The sequence below is a fragment of the Falco biarmicus genome, chromosome Z (assembly GCF_023638135.1).
Source record: "Falco biarmicus isolate bFalBia1 chromosome Z, bFalBia1.pri, whole genome shotgun sequence".
Taxonomy (NCBI): Eukaryota; Metazoa; Chordata; class Aves; order Falconiformes; family Falconidae; genus Falco; species Falco biarmicus.
Window position 1 is genome coordinate 47,997,204 of NC_079311.1, and position 23,946 is coordinate 48,021,149.

Sequence of the window (23,946 nt, forward strand, 5' to 3'; positions counted from 1 at the left end):
GAATCAGGAGGAAAATTTTTTTCCATGTAAGTCTCCTGGTCTGGCTGCAAGTAGGCTGTTGAGGAAAGCTTATTAATTGCAAGCTTTCCAACAGTGTTTGAATGATCTTTAGATGAGCCCAGCTGCTGAAACACTGAAACCCATATATATATATATCCCTGATTAACTAGGTCACCAACTACATGAATTGAAACATGGATAGAGGAATTAATACAGCTCACCTAGAAAGTGTTATAGTGCTTACATCTTGTTAAGAAGTCTGTCTGCTTACAGAAAACACGATTCTGGAAAAAATCCCTGAATTCTTGTAGGCCACTGAATTTGTGTCTCAGGACTTCCTCAGAGCCCTCATCTGATGATAGTTTCCCAAGACGAGGTTTTGTGTGTCATACCCTATGACCTACAGCGTGTTTGCCCCCAACTTCTCAGTCCTGTCCCCATCCCTTGCATCATCTCTTATGACTACCTAAACAGCAGAGATAAATTAAAAAAAAAAAAAAAAAAAAAAGGAAGAGGGAAGAGGATTAACTTTTCTGACAACACTGAGAAGTTAGATTGGTTCAGCTTTCTTGAGGATCTTGACACTCAATTTAGGGTATCTGCTCTCTTAGTTTTGGTTTCATTATCAGGTGATTTGTTACTGTCATATGGTTTTCCTTTTTAAAACATCGTTTCCTGCAGTTTCCTTCTGCTCCCATTCCAGAATGTTGACGAATTACTACATAAGAGGATAAAAGTATTGTGAAAGGGAAAGCATTCTTCTGTTTTATGTCTGTCCTCTGAAAATGTTTGCCCAAACACACCACAACATTGACCCATTTTTGGTGTAACAGGGAAGTTGCATGCTACTGACCAGTGAGAGAGAACAAAAATCTGAAAGGTTTGTGCCTTTAAGCCCATTCACGTTGGGCGTGCGTTCTGCTTTCATTATTTCTGGCTGCTACTTTTCTCCAGTATTCAAAAGTCTCAAGCATTGACCACAATTTGTGAAGCAGCTTTGATCTTGTTTGTGACTTCAAACATTCTGATAGCCTGAGACCATCTTATACACTGTGTAAACTACTGCTACTGAAACATTCTGAGGACTAATTCAGTAGATGTTCTCTATGAATTAATCTACAAGGGTGGCCAAAACCACTTTGTAAGCTTGGTTTGTTACTTTGCCAAGCCCTTAAAAAGTCTTAAGATTGTCTCAACATTTGAAAGACTCACACACAAGATTTATCCCACAATCTAACAGGAAAAATAAAGCTATGGCTGAGCTATGCATCTCTTTGTGCTGTTTAACAGGTAGAAGTCACATGTGTGAGTGTGGCTGTGAGAAAAACAGAGCATGTGACCCATGTTGCCTCCAAGCAAGCACTAAGCAGCAGAGATATCCTGATGCACCTATGTTGTATGGGGAAGGACAGGAACAATTTACGTGCCTGTATATCTATTTAGTTGGAAAAAAAGAAATACTAAGTCATCACTGGTGATTTTTCTTGTAGGCAGTTGTGAATAAGGGTGCTACTAGGATATTGATTCAAATAGGGAAGTTCAAACTAAAAGTAATGACAGTATTGAGCGGGTTTCCCCTATTTCTCCTTTCTGTAGCAACCCTGTGATTGTAGTCACGCTGCATCAAGTTCATTTGATTGATGTGTTGGTTTTGAAGGAGAGGCAAGGAGAAAAATACAGAGCAATAAAATAAAATATTTATTGTGAATTGAAAAATTTTCACCTCGATTCTTGTTTTGCCCTTTGTATCCTTGTTAAATTCTGGCATCCACAAGTCAAAGGATGATAGATTACCAGAGAAAGTGACTAAACAAGTAAAAAAAAAAACACAAACAGCTATTTTGGCTCTTCATAAGAAAAAAAGATAAATCTTTCATAATAAAGTGGCTGTTTGCAACAGTACTGTTAATAAGACGCTGTGCAACAAAGTACCAAGTTCATGATCAGGTCTTACACACCTCACTGGAATTAGGCATCCACCTGAATGCTTTGCAGATCAAGGACAGATTTAAGCACATTCTTAAACTTAAGATTATATGTTAAAGTTTTGTTGGGTTTTTTTGTGTCCTCCAAATCAACATTAATTGGCTGCTACCTGGCCCAAACTTTGTGTTTAAATAAGCCTATTATTACATTGTGATTACTTTTTAGGTGGTTTTGTGGATTGTTTCATGTCAAGCCCTAGATGTGTACAGTATTTGCATGAATGTCTGTACAAGACTCTGAAATGGATCTTTAGTTCAATCAATACAAAAGCCTTATTTGTTTTATACAGTGCCAAGGTTATAAAAATAAAACAAACTTTTTTCTTGCTTTTCTTAAAACCCTTTTTCCTTGAAAGCTCTTTATCTTTCATACAAATAGAAGAGCAATCACATAAACTTGTACTTTTCTGTTTTAAAACAATCCATACCTATGCACAGATATGCTTATCAATTAAAATTTCTAGATTTTGCTCCAAAGTAGTAAAAAAATTATTTTTTCAAAAATGTTTGTTAGCACTCTTAAATATAAAGATCAAAGGATTAAAAACTCTTGTGTCACCTCATTTGAATGTTTCATGTCAGTTCCCTTTTGACATTATTGCTTTGCATATTTGAGTTTTGTTCATAGTCATTAATGTTTCTGTGCATATTTAGAGTGGAGTTATTCAGGATACATTTATATTTAAAGCAGCACCTAACTGCAGACACCAAAACTTCCTTTCAAAGTATTTGAAGGCAGTTAAATGGCAGAAAAACATTTACTTCTCCCAGATTGTACTTCCTACTGAGTCTTCCATGGAGTTCCTGACACAGCTGCGTTAGTCTCACAGAAGCCAGCATCAGTATCTGAACTCCCTTGGTTGATTCATTTCACAGATATGGCAGAGGATTGTATGGTCATTTTGTTTGTATCATCATTACAACTGGTCAACTGCAATCACAAGCCCAGAATTTCTGATTAAGCTGCAGTAGGTTTTCAGTAAGACATACATATAAACAGATAAAAGTTTGGATTTGTAATAGAGTCATATTTGTAAGAGCATTGTCTTAATGATTAACTACTAATAATCTTACACCTTGTGGTTGCATGTCTGTCTTGCTCTGAACTTCCCTTGCAGACCACAGAGAAGAGGAGCCAAGAAGAGTATTTTGCAGCTGTAGTACAGCTGAAAAGTAGTGGACACAGAGGAATCATCAATAATCATAAAATTAAGAATTCGTACCTTTATTTCTGTTTGTGTATAGTTTTCCCTCCTGACAATGCCCTATTCATAGCTTTCTTTAGTACTTTCTCTGGGTGCTGGATTTCCTGTGTTTTTTTAAGATACCTGCAAATGCTGAGGCGTGATCATTAATGGCTATCATTTCAAAGTTGAGACTGCCCTATACGCAGACACTATATAAGCCCGACAGCCATGGATGTGATATTCTTCCTAGTTCCAGTTACATAAATTACATTTTCAAGTCTTTAATGTGCATAGAAGGTGCTTATACTGAGTTTGTATATTCTGTCTCTCTACAGGACTACGTTCCTTCAGTATCAGTTCAAAACTGTGTTCTCAGATCAGTTCCAAATATTCAATTACTATATTTGCAAGTGGGGAAATTTCCTTCATAGTGCTGCTGCAGCCTGCAGTCAACACAATCTAGGTGGTTTTAGTGATAAAGTTGGGGGTTAGTTTTGCAACAGCTCCCCAAATCCCTTAAGTCCTGTTACTAGAAAGCTCCATAGACATTGGTCTGTGCCTGGTTCTCCGTAACAACAGTGTTTGCAGACATATTGGACTTCTTCAGAACCTTTCTGCAGTACCTGTATTTTCTGAGATAGCTTGAGTCCTAACGCTGTGCTGAGATTTCCTTTAAGACTCTGCAATTTCCCCAACATATTTACATTTGTCTCCTATTTTACACAGTCTTTCATGTACAGCTGTGTCATGTATCTCCGGACCAATCTTCTTCAGCATTGCAGGACTTTAACATTTAATCAGCCATCAAATTTCCCGAGACAGTAACAACAGTAACTGTGTGGCACTTTTTTGCCTTATGAAAAACTTTTGTTTTGTTCTTGAATAGCCTTTCCTTTTCCTTCCCAGGCCTCCCCAGATTTCTCTGGGTTAGTTCTCTCATTTCTGCCAGATGATCTCATCTACAAAATATAAGTAGCCACTCCCTCTAGTGGTTTGACCTTATCTTCCCAGGTTTCTCTTACAATACACAGTGGACCTTGCATTCATCAACCATAGCACGTTCACATGGTGAAAAGCCCATTGGTGGTTAGGGCACTTACTTCCCTACAGGCAAACTAAAATTGCAGCCATTCATCCTAGCCTGATCCTGTACTGTTAATGAATTTTCACATAATGCATTTCAGTATTAGATTAAACATTTCTGTAAGGCTGTCTAAGGAGAGTATGGAGTGATTTTTATACTTCTGTCTCAAGAGAATAGTTTCATGAGCTTAAAGTTTGTCCTCTGGCAAGTTATAATCTCCTCTGACATACTAACCGAGCAAATAATGGGACCAAGGGTGTAATAACCTGATGGCTTTTTATGGTTCATAGGGAAAAGGCTTCTAGGTATCGAGTAGCATAGATATTTATTGCTGAAATGAAGGCACTGTGAAACAGTTCCAGCTTCAGGAACTCCACATACCTACAAGAAAACAGGGAAAAACCCCTTGTCCATTGCTAATAATGGAGTATATGCTGTCATCATATTCTGACCTACACGTGCCCTGCTTTTCCTACTGGCTTTTGTCTCTTGAGGAAGAATAGGGATACGTATCTTTCCTTCAGCCTCCTGAACAAGCCTGTTGTCTCACATCCCTCCCTCTCATTGTCCTTCTCTCCCTCCTTCTCCAAGGACATCCCACCATCAACACCAGATGTCACCAGGCTATTGCCTCATGGATCAGAGGGACCAGATCACAACATAAAATGGAGAAAAAAGAACAGCAGTAGTGCAACAGCCCTTAAAATTTGAGCACTCAGAGCCAACAACACCTCTTCATCATCAATGTCACAAGTCATCTCATTCCTACAAGTTCATAACATTCTTAGAAAAAACAAGTTTCCTGGTCGATCCTAAATCAACAGCCCTGTTCGCTGCCCCTCCCAGAATTCCCATAACAGCATATCCTTCGTAAATATCACTTTTCTATTTTCCCTGTAAAATGAAAAGAGAAGGAAGAGGGAGGGAAATGGGTTTCTATAAGCCCTGGGCTCGTCTCATCAGTCTCTGGGAAGGTTAACGATTAAATGAAGCCATATGCTCAGGGTCTTATCTCCATGTGGTTAGTTTGATTCTGTCACATATGTTCACACAAAGTCTAAATAAAACCACCTTCCTCTCCCATGCTTCTTAACAACTTGAGGTACAAGTAATGGTCTTTGACTTGAAAACAGCTTAAAAAGTAAATTGTGAACAGCCTGTCTTCAGTAGAATACAAAGAATCCTTAGAAATGTATAAAACTATTTTAAAGAAGAATACAGTCTCTCTGTTTAACTGTTTTCTTAAAAACAATGAAAACATCAAGTCTAGCTTGAGAAACAGAGGGAGAAATTTGGTCTTACTAGGTAAGTGTAACTCCATGAACTGATGCATTACAAAAACCCCAGCATCTTGGAACATTCTGTAAAACTGCCCTATTTTTCTTTCTTTTTTGGGACTTAGGGGAGGTCAAATAAAAATATGAGTCAAAGGCCACAAAAAATGGTAGAATGGAAAGAACTGTCTCTCTGAGGCGTTATTCATCCTTCATGAATACTGAATCCCCAGACTTGACAGTGCACAGCTGAGGTTAGGGAGCAGCTGTTCTTTTCACGTATTCTCTCTAATTAATAAAAGAATTGCCATGCCTTTTTTTTTCTGGACAGAATTTAAGGCAGGTCAAAATGCACTAACTTTTGATCTACTTGTTGGCCTTTTCTTGCTAAGTGGGCTATTTACATAGTAGTGGTAGTATCAGTAGCAGCAACAGCAATAGTAACAGTCATCACACAGTCATCTTAAGAAAGTACAGCCACATATAGAGATATATTGCCATGCATGCTTCTTTCCTTCCTGCATTTCTTAGTGGTAGCCACAAGCTGTGGCTGTTATTTCTTTTCTTCCCTCTCTGCCCTTTACTGACTCCCCAAGATTTTCTATACCAGGTTCATATATTTGTCCCAACACTTCCCAGGGAGAAATCTGTTCATATGTTGGCACACGCTTCTCAACATGTGAGCACTGAATCAAGGATACACAAGATGCACAAAGTCTGTAATTGGCCAGAAGGCATTTTTAGCTACATTTCTCTCTTTGCTTTGAAGGAGTGTCTCATGTTGCCGTGGGAAAGAAACAGGACTAGAGGCAAACTTCCTAATGGAGCCATAGGTTATGCCCCATGTAGAAAGAAGAGGTGATAGTAGAGGCAGATTATTTCTGTTCTAGAACTTGCAGCTGGGAGAGAAACTTTGCTGTCTGCAGGCCTAGAAGGCAAGGAGTTTCCCACTCCTAAAAAGGCTGTGCTGTCATCAGCCTGTGGAACGTGGACATAGAGGGCTTCCCTGAAACAATACATCTTTAACTCAGAATACAAATTACAGAAGAACAACCACTGTTGACTTTGAAAAAGTGCCAGTGATGGAAAAGTGATGGAATTTTCTTGAATACAAATTTAACATTTTATGAATTATTCTGTTTTTTAAAGAATAGCAACCTAATCACAGCGAAAGAATAAGATTTATGAGCTCCTTATTTTTCACTGCAAAACCCTCTAGATATAGTCTTGTAAATTATTCTGGTCTCACTATAAGCATCAGATACTCCTATGAATACATGAACATACAGAGTTTCCTTGCTGTAATATATCAATATCGATATATTGATATATTCTTGTCTCTCTATAGCCATCAAATAAACCTATGAATACAAGAAGCCCTTTTATATTGATTTCCTGTTCTCCTTCATTGCTTAAACAGGCATAAAATAATATATGTCTCTGTTCTTATTGACCTCTAAGCGTATTTTTGTTTGTTAATGTAAAGAATCAATAAAACTTAAAAACCAAATTCATCTATGAAGTAAGTTAACTAAACCCTCAGAAGTTGCACAAGCAATAAATTGGTGTTAAATATTTAACATGGTACACTCTTGAAATATTTCTCTTGATGCAGACAAAAATTTAAAAAAAGTAGCAGTTCAGTAAAGCATGACTCCAGTAGTTGGATAGTATTTAATGCACAAATATCTTTTGTTTGAGATTAATAAGACTTTATATTGTTTGCCTGCTCCTGCTAGAGCTTTAAAATACTGTGTGCAGCAGTTAGGAGTTGCTGTGTATCATGCACTGAATATCAGGTTATGTCTGATAAAAACGAAAAGAAAATCTGTGAGTAATTCTCCTCCTCCTAAAAATCCTTCTTTTACCTGCTGTTGTGCTGAAAGAATAAAAAAATGTGATAAATACTATTAAAAAGAAACATTATTTTAATAGTCTTCTTAGAAAATGTAGCTTTCAAGTGCTTACTGTGGAGAAGCCCAAAAATAATTCCAGTAGATCACATTCGCTTTACAGGTTATGATGCTCTTCAAAGCCTGTTGTCATGATCTCTGTTACATTACACGGGCTATTTTAATTAGGAGCCTACCTTTGCAACTCTCCCAGTTACCCCCCTGATTACTTCTTTCATTCCACTTTAAAATTGGATCACATCAAGAGCACAGAGGAAAGAGATTGTTTCTCTTCTTTGCAGGAAAAGAGAGATCAATTGGCAAGTTTTGACTTAGAACACTGCATGAAACTACCTCAGAAATCCGAATCAAGATGCTTCCTTACTAAAGTTAAAATCTGATAAACTTTGCTGCCTGTGCATTTGCCTGGAGCATCTAAGCATGCCAAATGCTCCACTTTACATTCCTTTCACAGGACAAGTAGATGGTCTCTTTTTTCTGAGAGCTTCACAAAATGCCAGGATCCATTCCTTGGCCCTGTGTGTCCCCCTGCTCCCTGCTTGTGTTGGTCAAGGTCAATGCAGAGGCCTTTGACTGTCCTTCTTGCTCTGTGTGCACTCTTGTGCAACTTCTTCTGTTCTCTCCATGCTCGCAGGTTAGTAGCTGATGTAGACAACATGACTGTAGTCTGCTTGTTTGAGCCAAAGGGTGCTTAACTACTACTATAATGAAACCAGGAAGACTGTCCTTTACTTCTTCTTCTTTCTTCTTCTTTATCTTCTTCTTCATCTTCCTCCTCCTCTCTTCCTTCTTCTTCTTCTCCTCCTCCTCTTCCTTTTCTTCTCAATGCTAAGAGTCTATCTTTTCTAATCTGACTGGGAACTAGTATTTCAAAGCTTTCCTGGAATCAGAAGTGTATGTAGTGTTCCATTAAATGAGATCCAAGACCTGCAACTCACAATTGGTATTGAAACTTGTGTCATTCTGATTATCATGTTTTGTTTCTCTATATCCCCTTAGACCAATATCTAAGACCTAGTCAAAGGACTCCTTAACTCAAAACCTAGGGGAAACCAGTGCAAGGTACCTCGTGAAGGCTTACAGAGGGCACATTATGTCATTTCCAAGACTGCATGTCACAGGATTAGAAACTTCTGTTTCTACTCTGTTTTTTATAGATGAACGGGTGTTGCAAAAGACAGAACATAATTTTATAGTCTTTGTTCTTTTAATTTTATTTTAATCTCTGGAATTCCAAAAGATTCTGAAAGATTTTGACCATTGATGATTCTTGATTTCTCCCTTTAACTGTTGAATTTTGTTATTGATCCCCAGCTGCATACAGCAAGCCTCCGACCACAAGCACTAGTGCAGCAGACAAGGAACATTAAGATAGTGATACTGATCGTAAGCTAGTTTTTAGAGGCAATTTCACAAAATAGCTAAGAGAATCCAGGCCCATGTCTGATACTGAGAGCATCAGGCAAACATCAAAACAGAAAACCTTTCTAATGTTACATCTGCTTGTTAATTGCACAAAGGCAGTCTTCCAAATTGTCCATCTAAAGACGTCTAAGGCATTCTTTTGTCTTTTTATGCTCCTAAGTATTGAATTTGAAGCATGAAACATGTTGTATATCTGAAGATTTTCTTACTGTAGCCCTATTCCTTCATATGTGTACTGCAAGAATCTCTCAGTCTTGCAGCTGGTGTCTATCATGAGCATCTTTCAATTAAACAGTCCAAAGAAAAGTATCATTTGAATGTTTTTTAAAAATCTCAGTAAAATTATTCTATGTAACTGAGTGAGAGGTTGTTTATACCTTTTGATGGTGTCCTCCAGGCAATAGGTGAAAACAACATATGTTGAAACAGTGCTGGTTTACTGTAGTTGTCTAGACATGATACCAATGCAGGAAATTTCTTAACTACTTTGTCTGCTTGGAGAGGGGGGAAATTCTGTAGACTAACCTTTTTTATACTAGTCGCTTTAAAATTCAAAAACCAAGAGTTCAAAGATTCACAGGTTTAATAAAAACTTGCATGCACACAGATTTTTTGTGCTTTATTAATATAACAATAACAATAAAAATAATAACAATAACAATATTATTATTAATAATATAATAATAACAACATATTAGATATACGCTTATATTTATTGCTATTATCATGGCAAAGTTTGGTTTTAGTCTAGATAGAGAGATTAGGAAAAATAGATTGAAAATGAGCTATAAAATTCAGTACTTGCCCACTGATATAAAATTCAGTCATTCTGGATCACATAATGATAGATGGTTTATATTTTTTAATTTGACTAACACTGTAAATTGAAACAATGCTTTGAAATTGATCAAAAAACAGCCTCTGCTAAGAAGCTGACAACTCAGTTCTGGATAGGTGGTAAAGAAGCAGCACATGGTTAAAGAAAAATTATAGAATGGAACCCAGTAGAGGAAAATTCCTTACAATAAATGTTTTTGAAAGGTAAGAGGAATTTAAAGGGTGTCATGGTTTAACCCCGGCTGGCAACTAAGCCCCACACAGCCACACGCTCACTCACTCCCGGTGGGATGGTGAAGAGAATCGGAATAAGTAAAGCAACAAAACTCATGGGTTGAGATAAATACAGTTTAATAGGGAAAGCAAAAGCTGTGCACTCAATCAAAGCAGAGCAAGGAATTCATTCACTGCATCCCATGGGCAGGCAAGTGTTCAGCCATCCCCAGGGAAGCAGGGCTCCATCACACGTAATGGTTACTTGGTAAAACACCATCACTCCAAATGTCCCCCCCTTCCTTCTTCTTCCCCCAGCTTTATATATTCAGTATAACTTCATATGGTCTGGAATATCCCTCCGGTCAGTTGGGGCCAGCTGTCCCGGCTTTGTCCTCTCCCAATGTCTTGCGCACCCCCAGCCTGCTCACTGGGCACTGGGAAAGCCCTGCTCAGCAACAGCTAAAACATCCCGGTGTTACCACACTGTCTCCAGCACAAATCCAAAACATAGCCCTACACTAGCTACTATGGAGAAAGTTAACTCTCTCCTAGCCAAAAGCAGCACAGAGGGACAGGAAGGATTGCAGGTGAAACAAAGTAATAGATGGTGTCTTAGATGCTATTCCATGTGTAACAACATTTCTATACCATATTATATAGTATTTGAAGAGTAATCACACACCAAGATTTAAAGTGTTCCTGATGAAAGCCAAACGAGACTGCTTTGAGAGAAAGTGCACAATCTGATTAATCTAGAGAAAATCAGACACTAATCTGGGGGAAGGTATAGTTCACTGTTAAAATATGGAAATCTGAGATCAGATATTGAATCAAACAAAATGCAGTTTAAGTGGTAAAAGACAGTATTGGAAGAGAAGAACAAGGCTAGGAGCAGTGAGAGCAGAGCACAGATAAAGAATTGAGAAGAGAGAGAATAAGGAATAGAGTTAAACAGAAAACAATTTATATCTATATCTATATCTATATATCTCCTTTTTTTAATAGGACTTCTGAGAAAGTTATATATTATAACTATAAACACTGAACCCTTCATCTGCTGTTGAACTACTGTCTCTTGGATGCCTCTTTGCTGCCTTTGCATTTTGTATCCATGTTACACATGCTGGTATCCAAAGTTCTAAGTAGGCATGCAGTTATGCCTGCTTTACCCCTGGAATTTCTTTTATGCAGAAAGATTTTGTTTAGACTAGCTTTCTGCCCAGTCCTGGAGCAGAGCAAGTTAATTTGAGTGTCAGTTTAACCTGGCCCATCTCTTGAGACAATCATCAGAGCATGCAGTAAAGCAAGAGGTATCTCTTTGTTTACATTTGTCTATATACATGTAGCAAAACTGCTGATGAATTAGCCCCCTTCAGCCGCCACCACAAAAGCAGAAGTTCAGGTAAGGTAAGTGAGGACAACTGATAGTGCCAGCATCATTAAGGGAAAAAGCAGTGATCTTCTGGCAGAGTGCCGAAGGGCTTGCAAGGGAATGGGGATTAAAAACTCATACGCTTGGTCAGCTTGAGTGGTTTGACTGGCATGGAAATAAAACGAGCTCATCCCCTGTGAGGAGAGGACAGGACACTCAACAAAGCGGCCAAAGGGTCATTTGGCATTTCAGAGAAGGGGATAGAGGGGGCGGTGTAATGACCCAGTAAATCTGACTGGAGGTCAGCGCCAGGAATCCTGATTGCCCATTGCAGCTCTCTCTTGGGTTTACTCTATGGCTGGAGGCTGGTGCTTCCACCTTTTTTTCTCCTTGTCTTCACATCAGCAAAATGTGAATGATGATATTAATAGCTTTTGCAGGTATTTTCTGATGCTTAATTCAGTAACACTCTTGAAAAATGCAAAGGCACCTGGAAACATTACACACTTTTAACCCCCTTGTGTGTACATTAGAAAGCCTCATGTGTACAACCATTACATTCAGTGTACAGATGGCAAGTTTAGACTGTAATTAATTTCATAAAGCCAGCAGCACGAGTATTTCCAAGTAATACACAGAACAAAAACATTAAGCCTGCCGTATACATTCCTTGGAACTGGTCCCTGAAGTCCTTCAAGCTTCTTTGTGTGTGGATGAATAGACACAGAGAGAAAGAGAGAGAGAGAGAGATTGGCAGACACAAGGGGAAGGCCATGAGAGAGACTTTATACTACATACATACATATACTGCTTAATAATATAATCTTGCTTTAGTAATAGCAAATGATCATCCTTAAATCCTCTGGTTTGTGTATGACAGTACGAGGCAGTAAACTGGAGAAAAAGGAGGAGGAAAATTATGTTTTAATAGTAATCCAATGTCGGTTTGCACCCAGTATGCCTAACAGTTCTTCAGTGTGCTTGCTTTCAGCAGGAGAGGGATGGACTAAGTCAAGGTAGAGTGCATCCCTCTGAATGTTATTATGCTTACAAATTGTAGAGTGCCAGAACATGAGGCTGAAGTGGAGACGCAAGGCAATGGGGCAGGGAGTGAAGTGGAGCATGTTTGTGTGGTCACTGTTGTTACGATGCGCATATATTTTTTAATTTCTGGTTTTTTTCCTCCCACCCTTTGCCTTTCCCCTTCTCTGCACCCACTCTTTTTTATTTTATTTTTTTGCCTCTTACTCTGTCTGAGCCTGGAGGAGCTGGTGAAAGCAGTGCCAATGAGGGGGTCGTTGAACTCACTTTAGAGGGGAGAGCTCTGTGTGTGGGTTATGGTTACTGACAGGGCATACGAATACCTGAGAGTCATATCTCATTGCCATGGCAAGCCAGATTTCTTCACATGAGCTAGGTGCATTCGTGTCAAGGAAGAGGTTTTCAGTTTTAATGTACCCTACATTTTCTTTCTCCACCGCACTGAACTTGGTTGCTCTGAAAGCTGTACCCCAGCTTTCTCAATCTAACTGTCTACAATTCATCAGGCACCCTAAGCTGCAGTTTTTCAGGGTGTTGTTTTGGTTACAGGTTCTTCACTGCTGCTCATCTCCTGCTGATATTGCACAAAACCTGCCAAAAGCCTTCTTTTGTAGATAGAAATTAATCTGGATTAGTTTCCAGACATTCTCTCAAGAAACTGTACAGCACATAACCTCCAATAAGCAAGGGTTTTTTTCCATGGCCATTTCTGTACAGGCATTTGTCTACTTTTATCCACATATGGTTTGTTTTTCTGAAAAAATTCAAATAATTCAAATGCACATTTCGAATGAGTGTGGTTAACAGCCAGGAATAGTTGCTTTGTTTTACACATGGCTTCTAGTGGTTCAGTATGGTGGGACTCTTCCCTTTTCTGTTGCTTAACATAAGGAGTAATCAGACAGAGAAATAACCAGTTTTCATTTAATTTGGCATTTCTTTTAAAATTATTTTCTGTTTAAATGAAGGTGTTGCTCTTGTGCAGTTGCTCTTCAAATCAATATGCTTATATGATGATTTAAATGGTCGTGTTAATGTAAATAGGATAGTATCTCAACTCCATGCTGCTCGCATCCATCAACATCCAACATCTTAATCTCCTTTTCTCTCCCCAGCACTGCAGCGATAACACTCACCATTGCCAATCAGATATGAACATAGTAGGTGCCTGGAAGAGAGGTTACACTGGGAAGAACGTTGTGGTCACCATCCTGGATGATGGCATTGAAAGAAACCATCCAGACTTGATGCAGAATTATGTGAGTGTCTACAGGACATCAGATTTGCTGCTTTATTATTACCCCAAATAAATCTGCTGCACCTGGAAAGATGGAGGGAGGGAGGAGGGAAGGAGGAAAAAGCATACGAGGGTTTCCTCAAATGTTAACACCGACGGGAGGAAGGAAGTCAACTTTCGGTAGTATGTTTGTTTTAGTTAAGACTGTTCTGTCTGAATGTATTTAATATCTGGATGCCTCTTGTAGCTGAGTCCTGAATTTCTGAAGGACTGGAACCAATAATCAGATGCTTTTTTCTGTAATTGTTTCACTTAATATCCTTACACTCTCAGAACATAGAAATGGTATACACTGCTTTTCAGTTAGTGCATGCAGCTGAAGGCCATTTTTGGCCAGCAAGACAGCAGTTTTTCTCAAAGACTAACTTTAGGCATATACTTACATGTATTTATTTTTAAAGCTATTTATGTTACCACTAGAAATAATATAAAGGGAAAAGGACATGACTCGTTATGATTCACTCAGTTAAAAACAATTGTAGAATATTTTGATGTGTCTCTGGTAAATCTCTTTTAACTCCAGTGAGTCCCCTCTCAATCTGTAATAGAGCTCTGTCCTTTGTTTTCTGTGTCCTGTGTCTCATGTCACCTCAGGAGGTTTCTGTTTGCTTGTGACTCATCACATTTAAATGATTGGTTTAATATACCTTGTGGAGGGTTGTCTAAAATGAGGAGAAGCTCCTTCTCTAGTGGGTGACTTGTGTTATGTCAGAGTTTGAAGCTGTTCAGAGCGTCAGGGCCACCCTTCGGTTGGGTGGCAAATGACAGGAAGTCAACACAGAGTCCTGTGCTTTGGGGGTGGATGTTATCTGAAAGCACATGACCTTGAGGACCTTATCATTTCTCTGAAATTAAGTGTGCAAGGTATGCATTCAAATGAGGTGAGAAAACAAACAAATATGTTTGGGTTGAGCCAGACTGGTGAAGATGACTAGCACAAGGCAGGCACATACCTTCACTCCCATTACAGATGTAGGTCTTGTAAAAGAGCCCTGAACACGGGCTTTTTGCCAGCCAGCACATCATCTTGACAGAGCATTGAAGAGATAAAAGTGACAAAAACATCTTTAAGAACTCATCAAAAGCTACAATTGTGTCCACAGTTTAAAGCCGTTTATTTTAAATTAGCCCTACTTACATCCTTATCCTTCCCCATGCTGCATGTGGAACTCAACTTTGAAATACATGAGGAGGACTGCACAAATACAAATGACAGGCAATTGCCCTATTTGTCACTGTATGCTTGAGCCTGATGCATGCCACATCTTTCATTTTAATCTCTTAAGTTATTTAAACAAACCAAATATAATTTTACCTCCTCAATGAATGACCCGGATTGTATCATATGTCACCTCATCCCAGTACTGTCCTTCCACTGAATTTAAAGCAGCTATTTATTCCCTTACCACCTCCTCTCTTCCCTTTCCTCACGCCAACAAGGAATTCCCCCAAAGCAATGCACATTGCTTATTTGATGACAAATGCCTTCTATATGTCAGATTATTGCTGGTGTGGCTGCAAACAGGAATATTTGAGGTGGCTGTGGTAACTGGTTTTGAACAAAGAAGAGATTAAAAAGAGCTGCTTGACATGTCAACACACCACATGCTACCGCATCAATTAATAGGAGCCATACAAACCAGCAGCTATTTACTCTATAAACTATTTCCAGCTGTAAGAATCCTGGTAGATGTAAAATATGGAACAAAAATATGGAGATATCTTGCAAATATTTGAAACAGTTACACTCCCAGGGAAATGGGAATGTAGTTTTTGTTGCATTTCAAGCTATATTTTAATAACAATATTCTTAAGAAAATTATATTATTCTTATTCCTTGAAATGATGACTGAAATTTCAGTCATCATTGTGTAGATAATTTCTTGAATCTTGAAACATCTAGCAAAATCCCAGTTTCGAGAATGAACTCTCTTAACTTCCAAAAGTTTCTTACAAGAAATATAGTCTTCTGGTTAAATGAAACAGCACTTTCTGTTTCCTTTCTGACACTGGATCTATGCCTTTTCAGAGCATTTGTTGTCCTCCATTTTTAAAAAATAAAATAAAATACCTAAATAATGTAATTATTAAATATAGAATCCTTTCCTAAAACATGCAATCATCATAAACCCACAGGAATGTTACTTAACCTAATTATTCTCTTGTAGGAACCTGCTGAAGAATGTATAAGCCACATGAATCAATGACTAATTAATGAGAAAGTGGTTTTCTTTCTCCTGTTTGCTACAGGATTCGCAGGCCAGTTTTGATGTCAATGGAAATGATTTCGATCCTATGCCTCGATATGATGCCAGCAACGAGAACAAGTAAGGCACTAAGACATTCATGACCTTGTCAATATAATTAATCAAGTAGAAAGTACCAGTTCTTCTATGAAAGTCTAGGAAACTTGGTTCCTCAGAAAGCAGTGTGATTTGCATTTAAATCTTCATGAAATATGTATTTATGTCTGTTCTATGCACATTGCATGACACTTTTTGAAAGCATTTGGGGCCATTCAAAAACACATAGAAATTAATCTGAGAGTTCTGGGTATGTGAAATGAACCATTTTCAATCCCTTTAGGATGCAGAATATAAGGGGTGAATTATTTTTCTCAGATATCATCTCATTGAGTTATTGGGTGGTTATTATGTGTGACAACTGTCTTGGCTTCTGATTCTCTTGACTTTGTGTATTGAAGAAATAGACAAGCTAATGGAGTTGGGATTTTTGCTCTAATGATGTCTTTTAAGGTGATGAAGGTTTTACATGTGGAGTTTTGAAAGAAACCTTATAAACCCGGAAGTTGTAGCTCCACTGGATTATAATATCCGTGTTACATCACTGATTTATCTCCATGAATGACATTTTTCTCCTTCAGAGCTCTGCTTCCTGATACTTGTCATTCCAACTCTCTTTTTGGATGTGCTGTGGTGAAGGCTGGGGGAGACACTGGCAGGGACATCTCACCTCAGGAAGCAGGACACCTTTCTACCCCCAAGGGTATTTGAGGGCAGTTATTCATTCATTGGTAATTTCTTTTTTAACTAGGTACTTCGCAGAAAGAAATAACTTTCTGTGGAATTGAATGAATTGAAGAAAGGAGAACACTACTACTTGTCAACATGCTGACTGGGCATTTTGTTTTCTCGAAGTTTGAGTTGGTGGCGTTTTTTATTGTGGAAAGTGTTACGTGTTAGTATTACGTGCCTGCTGAAGAGAGACTACAGGAGGTGAAACTTCATCCTTTATGCAACTGAAATGCTTTTGGGTTTGTGTTGTCTCCTTCCTGCAATCTTTCTTTGGAAGAATGCAGCAGGTGTGATTTAGGAGTCGGCAGCAAAACTCAACGTTGGTTTCCCTAGAGAAACCAACTGGAGTAACCTTAGATCACACTTCAGTGGAAGAATCCTCTCCTGGTCAACACCTTATTCATAACAGCAGGAAACCATGTATGAACAGGCGGAAGAACAGGGCTTTGTTATGCATAGCTGCCTGGTACGTATAGATCCTCTCGTCTTACAGTGAATCTTAAGGAGCTGTCGTAGCTACTTTCAGCCATAGGGTGAAATGACTGAAAGCTGAGGTGAATTCTGCCAAATACTTCTTCGGTCAGTCAGCTTGATCCTGCCTTGTAGGCCAAGATGAGAAATATGTAAAGATTTAGCTCTTAGAAGCTGTATAAATAAATGTACATACACAGACACACATATCTTTAACATAGAAGCCTATTATGTCGGTATTAATTTGAAGAAGGATAATAGTTTATTTATTTGGGACTCAATCTTGGCATATGTTCTCATTGAGTTGTTCTTATTCAATGCTGTTTACATACTGCCAAATATTTTTATCTAGAAACAAGTACATACAAGAGCTGCATTTTTTTCACCCTTATGCCTGTTAGGCATATCCTTCCAAACCAATTTTCATACAGAAGATCAGTTTACTGAATCTTATCTGCCTCTTCTTTACTAGAAATCTCCTAAAGAAAGAGTACCATGAGAGGATAAAAAGAGAAATTAACATTGTTTTGAAACATGTAAACATTCTGCATGTGGAGTCTAGTTTATGTTTAAGCAAAGAGAAAACACTGATGTGGAACAATTGGTATATAGATCTGCTTGCTGCATTGCCTCGGTTAATTTAGTGACAAGCTGAGGATTTCAGCGCTAGATGCTCATATGGAAAATGCTAATATTACACTGAAGTTGTTAAGAATATCCTTAAGACACATGTTCATCAAAACAAAAGAATGAATAAAACTTTATCAATTCTTATTCTTTCCAAATTCTTCTTTTATCCTTACACTGAAGGAATTTCTTGTGCTGTTGTTAGCTCGTTGAAGGAATTTCTTGTGCTGTTGTTAGCTTGGGTTTAGAGGTGTCCTGTCACTAGTGTAGAAAGGTCAGAATCAGCCAATGCATTGTAAATTTTTGTTAGCTAATAAAAGAAATCTTTATCTTTTGTTTGGCTTATGAGAAGTCTCAGGACTACCAGCAAGGTTTATAAACATGTTAATTACCTGAAAATAGAGTAGAAACATAGGAATATAAACCGTTCACAGTCCAGAGTATGTAGGCATTGCCACTCACCTCAACTAATTTGTGTGACTGACCACTTCAGCATCAGCCCTAGCTTTGAACTAGGTGTATGTTTTACAGCCCTGTACAAAGCATCGGAAGAGCAAAACTGTGGCTGCATGATGACCACGAAGTGGTGGTCACCCCCACTGCTTACCTCATGCTGGCTCTTTCCTCCTTTCCCCAGCTGTTGTGCAGCTCTCCAGAGTGAACCACACTGAAAACTGCACTGCCAACAACAGCAACAACAAATTGCGTTTTCAGCCAGGTCAGGCAGGTACCTCATTCAGCTCAGCCTGAGGTCAGATGAGAGCGAGACGGGCACAAGGAGGAGGATGAAGCGTGGCCTGAACCTCTCACTGGCAATGCCAGCATCATTGAACTACGATGGCTTATGACAATGCCCCAGGTGCCTACAACTGTTGTCCACAAAACTGTGTGTGATGGACAGGCAGTTGCCAGCAGTGGCCTCCAAGGAGTTGTGAGAAAAGATGTGGCAGTCAGCCTGGCTCTCTGTAAACACTCCGCAGCTGAGCTGCCGGTTGGCATGACAGTGCAACCCTCTCTTCTGCTGCCCACCAGTGCCTATCCCCACACATGCTTCGTCACATCCTGGCTCATCTGTGTGAAGATACTTCTGTCCTTGAAGTTGGGGAGTGGCGAGGGTACACTGGGAGGCATCCCAGTTTAGGTGCACTTTCAGGGATTCATCCTCTTTGGTGCTGCAACAAGCCATATACCTCCATCTGTGAATCACAGCTGAATCTTTCTTTTTGGCTGAATACTGAAGTCATCGCTTTCTTACAAAGCATGTGCAGAGATGGGAGGCTGCTTTCTGTTTTCTTGCTAGAGTTTTATACGGGATATAAAAATGGACCGATTCATTTCTCTCCTAGGTATGGAGGATTAGAGTTTTCATACTCTGCCTCCCTGGTGAATACTCACTGCCCAAACCATAAGGTCCTGCAGTGAGATGTGGTGGAGAGAGAGGCACCTATTGTGCTGTGCTGAGCTTCGTCACTGTTATCAGGAGGCACAGTGTCAGTGTAGAGTCAGCCTTTGGACACAGAGGATACATGAAGCATACTTTCAGTGTGAGATTACTTGGCAGTGTAACCTCCACCTAGAGGCTCAGTATTTCCAATTAGCAGATACACTGAGCCTGGTAAGCAGCACCTAAGCACCTTTGACTTTTGGGGCTGTCACCCTTCCTTCCCACTGGACTCAACAAGAATTAAACATCTACATAGCTACTAAAAAGCACTACTAGTAGCTTGTCTATATTTTTGGGGGTCTAAAATATCTTCAGAGATTGGGGTAGGAACTCTGATTACCCAGCATATACAGTCATTTGGCACTAGATACACAAGTTGAGCCTGTAAGTTGAGGTAACCAGAACCAGGGAACACTCTGAAAGCCCTGCTTTGCAAAAACTTTGCAATGTGCAAGATCAATTTGGTTGATTCCCACTTCCTGCTATAACTTGACAATATTGCATAGTGGTGATTTGTGTCTTCCAGTACAGGTGGGATGTACAAATGTGCCATTGTTTCATTAAATATTCTAGTTTATTCTGCCTAATTTTATAACCCAACCTTGAGGGATGTAATGATGAGTAAAAATAATTGCTGTAAAAATAAGCAGGTGTTTCTGGGCAGCTTTGTGGGCAGCTGTGAAACATCAGTGTACTAAGTCTTGTTTACTAGGTTTTCACTTTTAATTAGTAGTGGAGGTTTTCCATTGCTGAGGCTTATTGGTGAGGAAAAAGGAATGAGAAAAAATTATCTGGGGGTTTGTGAAGCAACTGAAGGACCAGAGTGGCACTGTCCAAAACTGTATTTTTGAAGTTTTACATGAAATCTTCTATTAGCTAAGGAGAATGGGAGGGTAGAAAGAAATATCAGACAATCTTCCAAGGCTTGTAGCCAAAATCAGGATGGGACAATAGTTTCTTTAACTACTGTGGTATGTAGGAGGCCTGCCAGAAGTTTACTTTTGTTTTTACAAATCAGCAGCAAATTATGAAGCTTGTAAATGGTACAGGCCTATACTAGAGCTTTCTTTTGCTCAGAGGCTAAAGACAACAGTCACCTGTGGATGAAGCCATGCCTGCTGTGCAAAGCGTCTTGGTTTGGTTTACTGCTGAGTCCTGCTGCTTTATTCTTTTTTCTGTTATTCCACCTTTACCTGTAAACATCTATGTTGAAACAACTAGGCATTATTAGTTACAGGTCCTTAGAAAGAATGCAGATAGGATCACTGAAATGGTACTCTACCCATGGTATAGCCTCAGAAATAAAACAGAAATGATCATAGTATTAAAATGTTTTTCTGTTTTGACCAAACAAAAATGAGTTTTTCTATTTCATAAGAAATCTCTCAGGGATGATATTTTAGAGTTTAGTTCTTATTCTGCTGACAGGTACTTTTATAAAGCAGAGACTTTTTAAAAAAACTCCTTTAAATAATGCCAGTTGTTGTTAATGCAGTTCTTAGTAAACATATGTAAGAAAAAGTAAAAGTAAGCTGTTGATTCTGTTTCGGAGAAACTGAGTCACTCTTTGGATGCCTCTTCAACATTTTTTAGTAATGCATCCCACTACATAAACAACTTGTTTTAATAATCTTCTACATTATTTTATAATGAGTGTAAGATTTTGGGAGAAAACCATTTTTGCTTTTCAAAAATCATAAGAAATACAAGCTACTTATCTCATTTTGCAGTATCTGGATAGCTTTACATCTTTTCTTACAACAGAAAAAAGTTAATGAGTTAATGAGTTTCAGTCTTTCTGGGTCCATCATATTGATATTGTTTTTCTGTGATATCCATTCCAATTTGTTATTACTTTCCTTTGTCAGTCTCATTAATGTCGATGCTCAATAAAATGTCACAGGCTTAGTTTTCTTTGAAGAGTGACAAGCTGTTAGTTTGTACTGTCTGCCTATGTCAAAGACCTATAATATGTCTTCAGTCATTTAATCAGAATGGATACTAGATATCTGACAGGCAGATCAGCTTCTGTGGCCTCCTGGATGGTCAATAAAGTGCAATTAAAAAGCTTCATCGACTGCTGTGACACCATTCAGAGCAGTTATCTGAAGAACTGAGCACAGTCAGACGCAGGGAGCCTGAGGTCTCTCATGGCTGGCTTGAAAGATCATCTCAAAAAGGTTTCCACTGCAGCAGTGTGATGGAAAGGAGTACTGACAATTGGGGGTGTCTGTCTATGCAGTTTATGCATTTTGATTGCTGGTTTGCAACTCTTGTTATTGCTTTGAAACTGGCTGTATTGTGTGCTGCAGACAAAACTGAAGGGAAGACAAGTTGTACCGAGAAGCGCTGCTGTGCTCCCTTGTGCTTTGTTTTCTGTGAAAAAAAAAAAATATTCCGCTGGCAGATGGGTACTCACAGCAACGAAAAAACACCTTGGCAATTTTTCAGTCTAGTCACTGCTTTTTTAGCTTGCGTGTGCTCAAGGCTTTCAAACAGGACAGAACTGAAGATCCCAAGGCTCACACCTGCAGGGAGGACCTGGCAAAGCCAGTGATTAAGCTGTGTAATGAGGCTGGAGGTAAGTTGGAGCAAGGTATCAGCTCTCAGGAAAAGGCTTTTTGTCAGAGGGAATCTCCATTGTGTCTGCTCTTTTCCTGTACTCTGACCTTTCATCTTGACTTTCTCCAGCCTCCAGAGGCTTAAATCCAAAGGATTCAGCAATGGTGTAATCTACCTATTATATATAATAGCCTATTCAATGCTATTATATAAAATAGCCTATTCAATGCTGGCAAAGCATGTCTGATAGCAAATAAATCTTTGTAACAGGAAGGTAATTTAGAGTAGAGAATTAACTTACTATGTATATGTTTTTTAGCTCAATAGATCAAATGCTTACACTGAACGTGGTATTGTTAATTCTAGGTACCAATGACTGAATGTCAGGTGCTTAGCGTGTCTCAGTGTCACCACAAGTATAATGGAGTTTGGTTAGGATTGTTAGGAAACTGTAGATTTTGGATTGTTTTTTCTAAACTGGTGAAGTGTTCATTTATGAAAACCGGGGTCTGAACCAATGAGTCAGAAGTTGTTGGTATAGAAGGTGCAATCAGAGATTGCAGTCCTGGTTTATTGTGTTTTGGTTCTCTACTCATTTTGTCAGCTTACAGGGAGACTGCCACGTTTTACAAGGAGTGCTGTTAGTGATTCATCAGCTAGCCTCCAAATTAATTACGATCTAGTGACCCAACCAAGTGCCTAGGGGCATGATGTAGCATGGAGATCATGAGGTATTGGATCTGTGTTGCTTTCCAGTTGCTGTAGTTAAAGGCCCTAGTGTAAAATTGTAAAAATAAGGGAGATAAACATTGCAGCTTGCAGAATTGCACCATGCTGAAGTAGGGTAATTTTACAGATTCATTTGGAGCATATTGTTCTTCAGTTTCTTTTTTAACTGTTACTTAAGAGTCTCTGTGTGCTGTTTCCCAAAGAACATGCCTGTGCTTCAGGTGGCCGCACCTCAGTGGTAATCATCACACATCCATTTTTTCTCTCAGGGAAGGACTGAAGGACGAAGTATGTGTGTAAATATTTTTAGAGGAAAGCTTTCTCTCCTTGTAGAAATATGGAGCATGAATCCTCACCACATAGTGCCTTTGGTAATGTTTTTCTTTTAATCTAAAACAGGTTTTTAACCTAAGGGAAGAGATAATGCCTGCATTAGAACAGAAAATGTTAAGTGTTGATATTTTGAAATTCTCATGTTTTCCTGCTTCAGAATGAAGTGTGTGTTCATTTGAAGTTTTTTGACAGCAAGTGGGGGCCCAGAACTTCTAGTAGCTGAGGACAGCGAGCTGAGCTAGAGGAAAGGCAGTCTGTCTCAAGCCAATTCACTCACCCACGACAAGCACCCTTATCACTGGTCTCTATGGTGAAGTCCCTTGTGAGAGCATTTCATATTGACAAGACAATGACAAATTCATTGGACTACATTGGATTCAGTAACTTTTTGATTCAGGTTCCAGCTTCAATAGTGGAAAATATCCTAAGGAAAGTTTTGTCAAACTGCCAAAAATTATCTTTTTGGTAAACTCATCGAGGCTGCTCATTATGTTATCACATGGCATTACATAATTCTCTCTGAAGTCCACAAGTGGTATGACTTAGTTTTTTGGGAGCCAAAGGAAAGACATTTCCTTGACTCATTGAAAGTGAGAGAAGTCAAACAGAGACATAAAACAAAACAAAGTTCAGCCAGAATTCTAGTTGCTCAAAGATGAACAAAACAGTCTGTTTTCACTACCCTGGTATAGATCACTGAGCAGTCTCATCATCTAACTGGTGTTTGAGGAGCAATGCTCTTTCATTTTATGACATGTAAGATTCTGATGGTCTCAAAACATTTAACCACAATGCTTTTTCTTGTTTCTGATTACTGAAATACCAGACAGTGAGCTCACAAATAAAATGTAATTCTGAACCATTCTGCAAACACTTCTAGTTCTTCTATGTAAATAATTGATAACAATGAATCAGATCTTCTCTTCCAATTCAAAGTCAACAGTAGGAGGGATATAAGCTTTGATAGTTGTGGTAGTTGTGGCATTCACTTTTCTGAATCCTTCTTTTATGGAGAGTTTAGGAATGAAAGATTTTTTCATATGGTCTTTTTCCCAGAGTTGTTATTTCCTCTAAGTATGCATCTATATTTTGAGGTTTTGAACTTAGGAGGGGA

General features: G+C 38.8%; 1 protein-coding gene across 2 annotated transcripts in view; it reads left to right on the forward strand.

Moving 5' to 3' along the window:
* PCSK5 (proprotein convertase subtilisin/kexin type 5) overlaps window positions 1–23,946 on the forward strand; it is a 247,790-nt gene that overhangs the window by 60,300 nt on the left and 163,544 nt on the right. For both annotated transcript variants that reach the window (XM_056325218.1, XM_056325216.1), the window contains exons 4-5: window positions 13,450–13,593; window positions 15,882–15,958. In XM_056325218.1, the coding sequence (XP_056181193.1) occupies window positions 13,450–13,593; window positions 15,882–15,958 (221 nt within the window). The remainder of the gene's footprint in view (window positions 1–13,449; window positions 13,594–15,881; window positions 15,959–23,946) is intronic.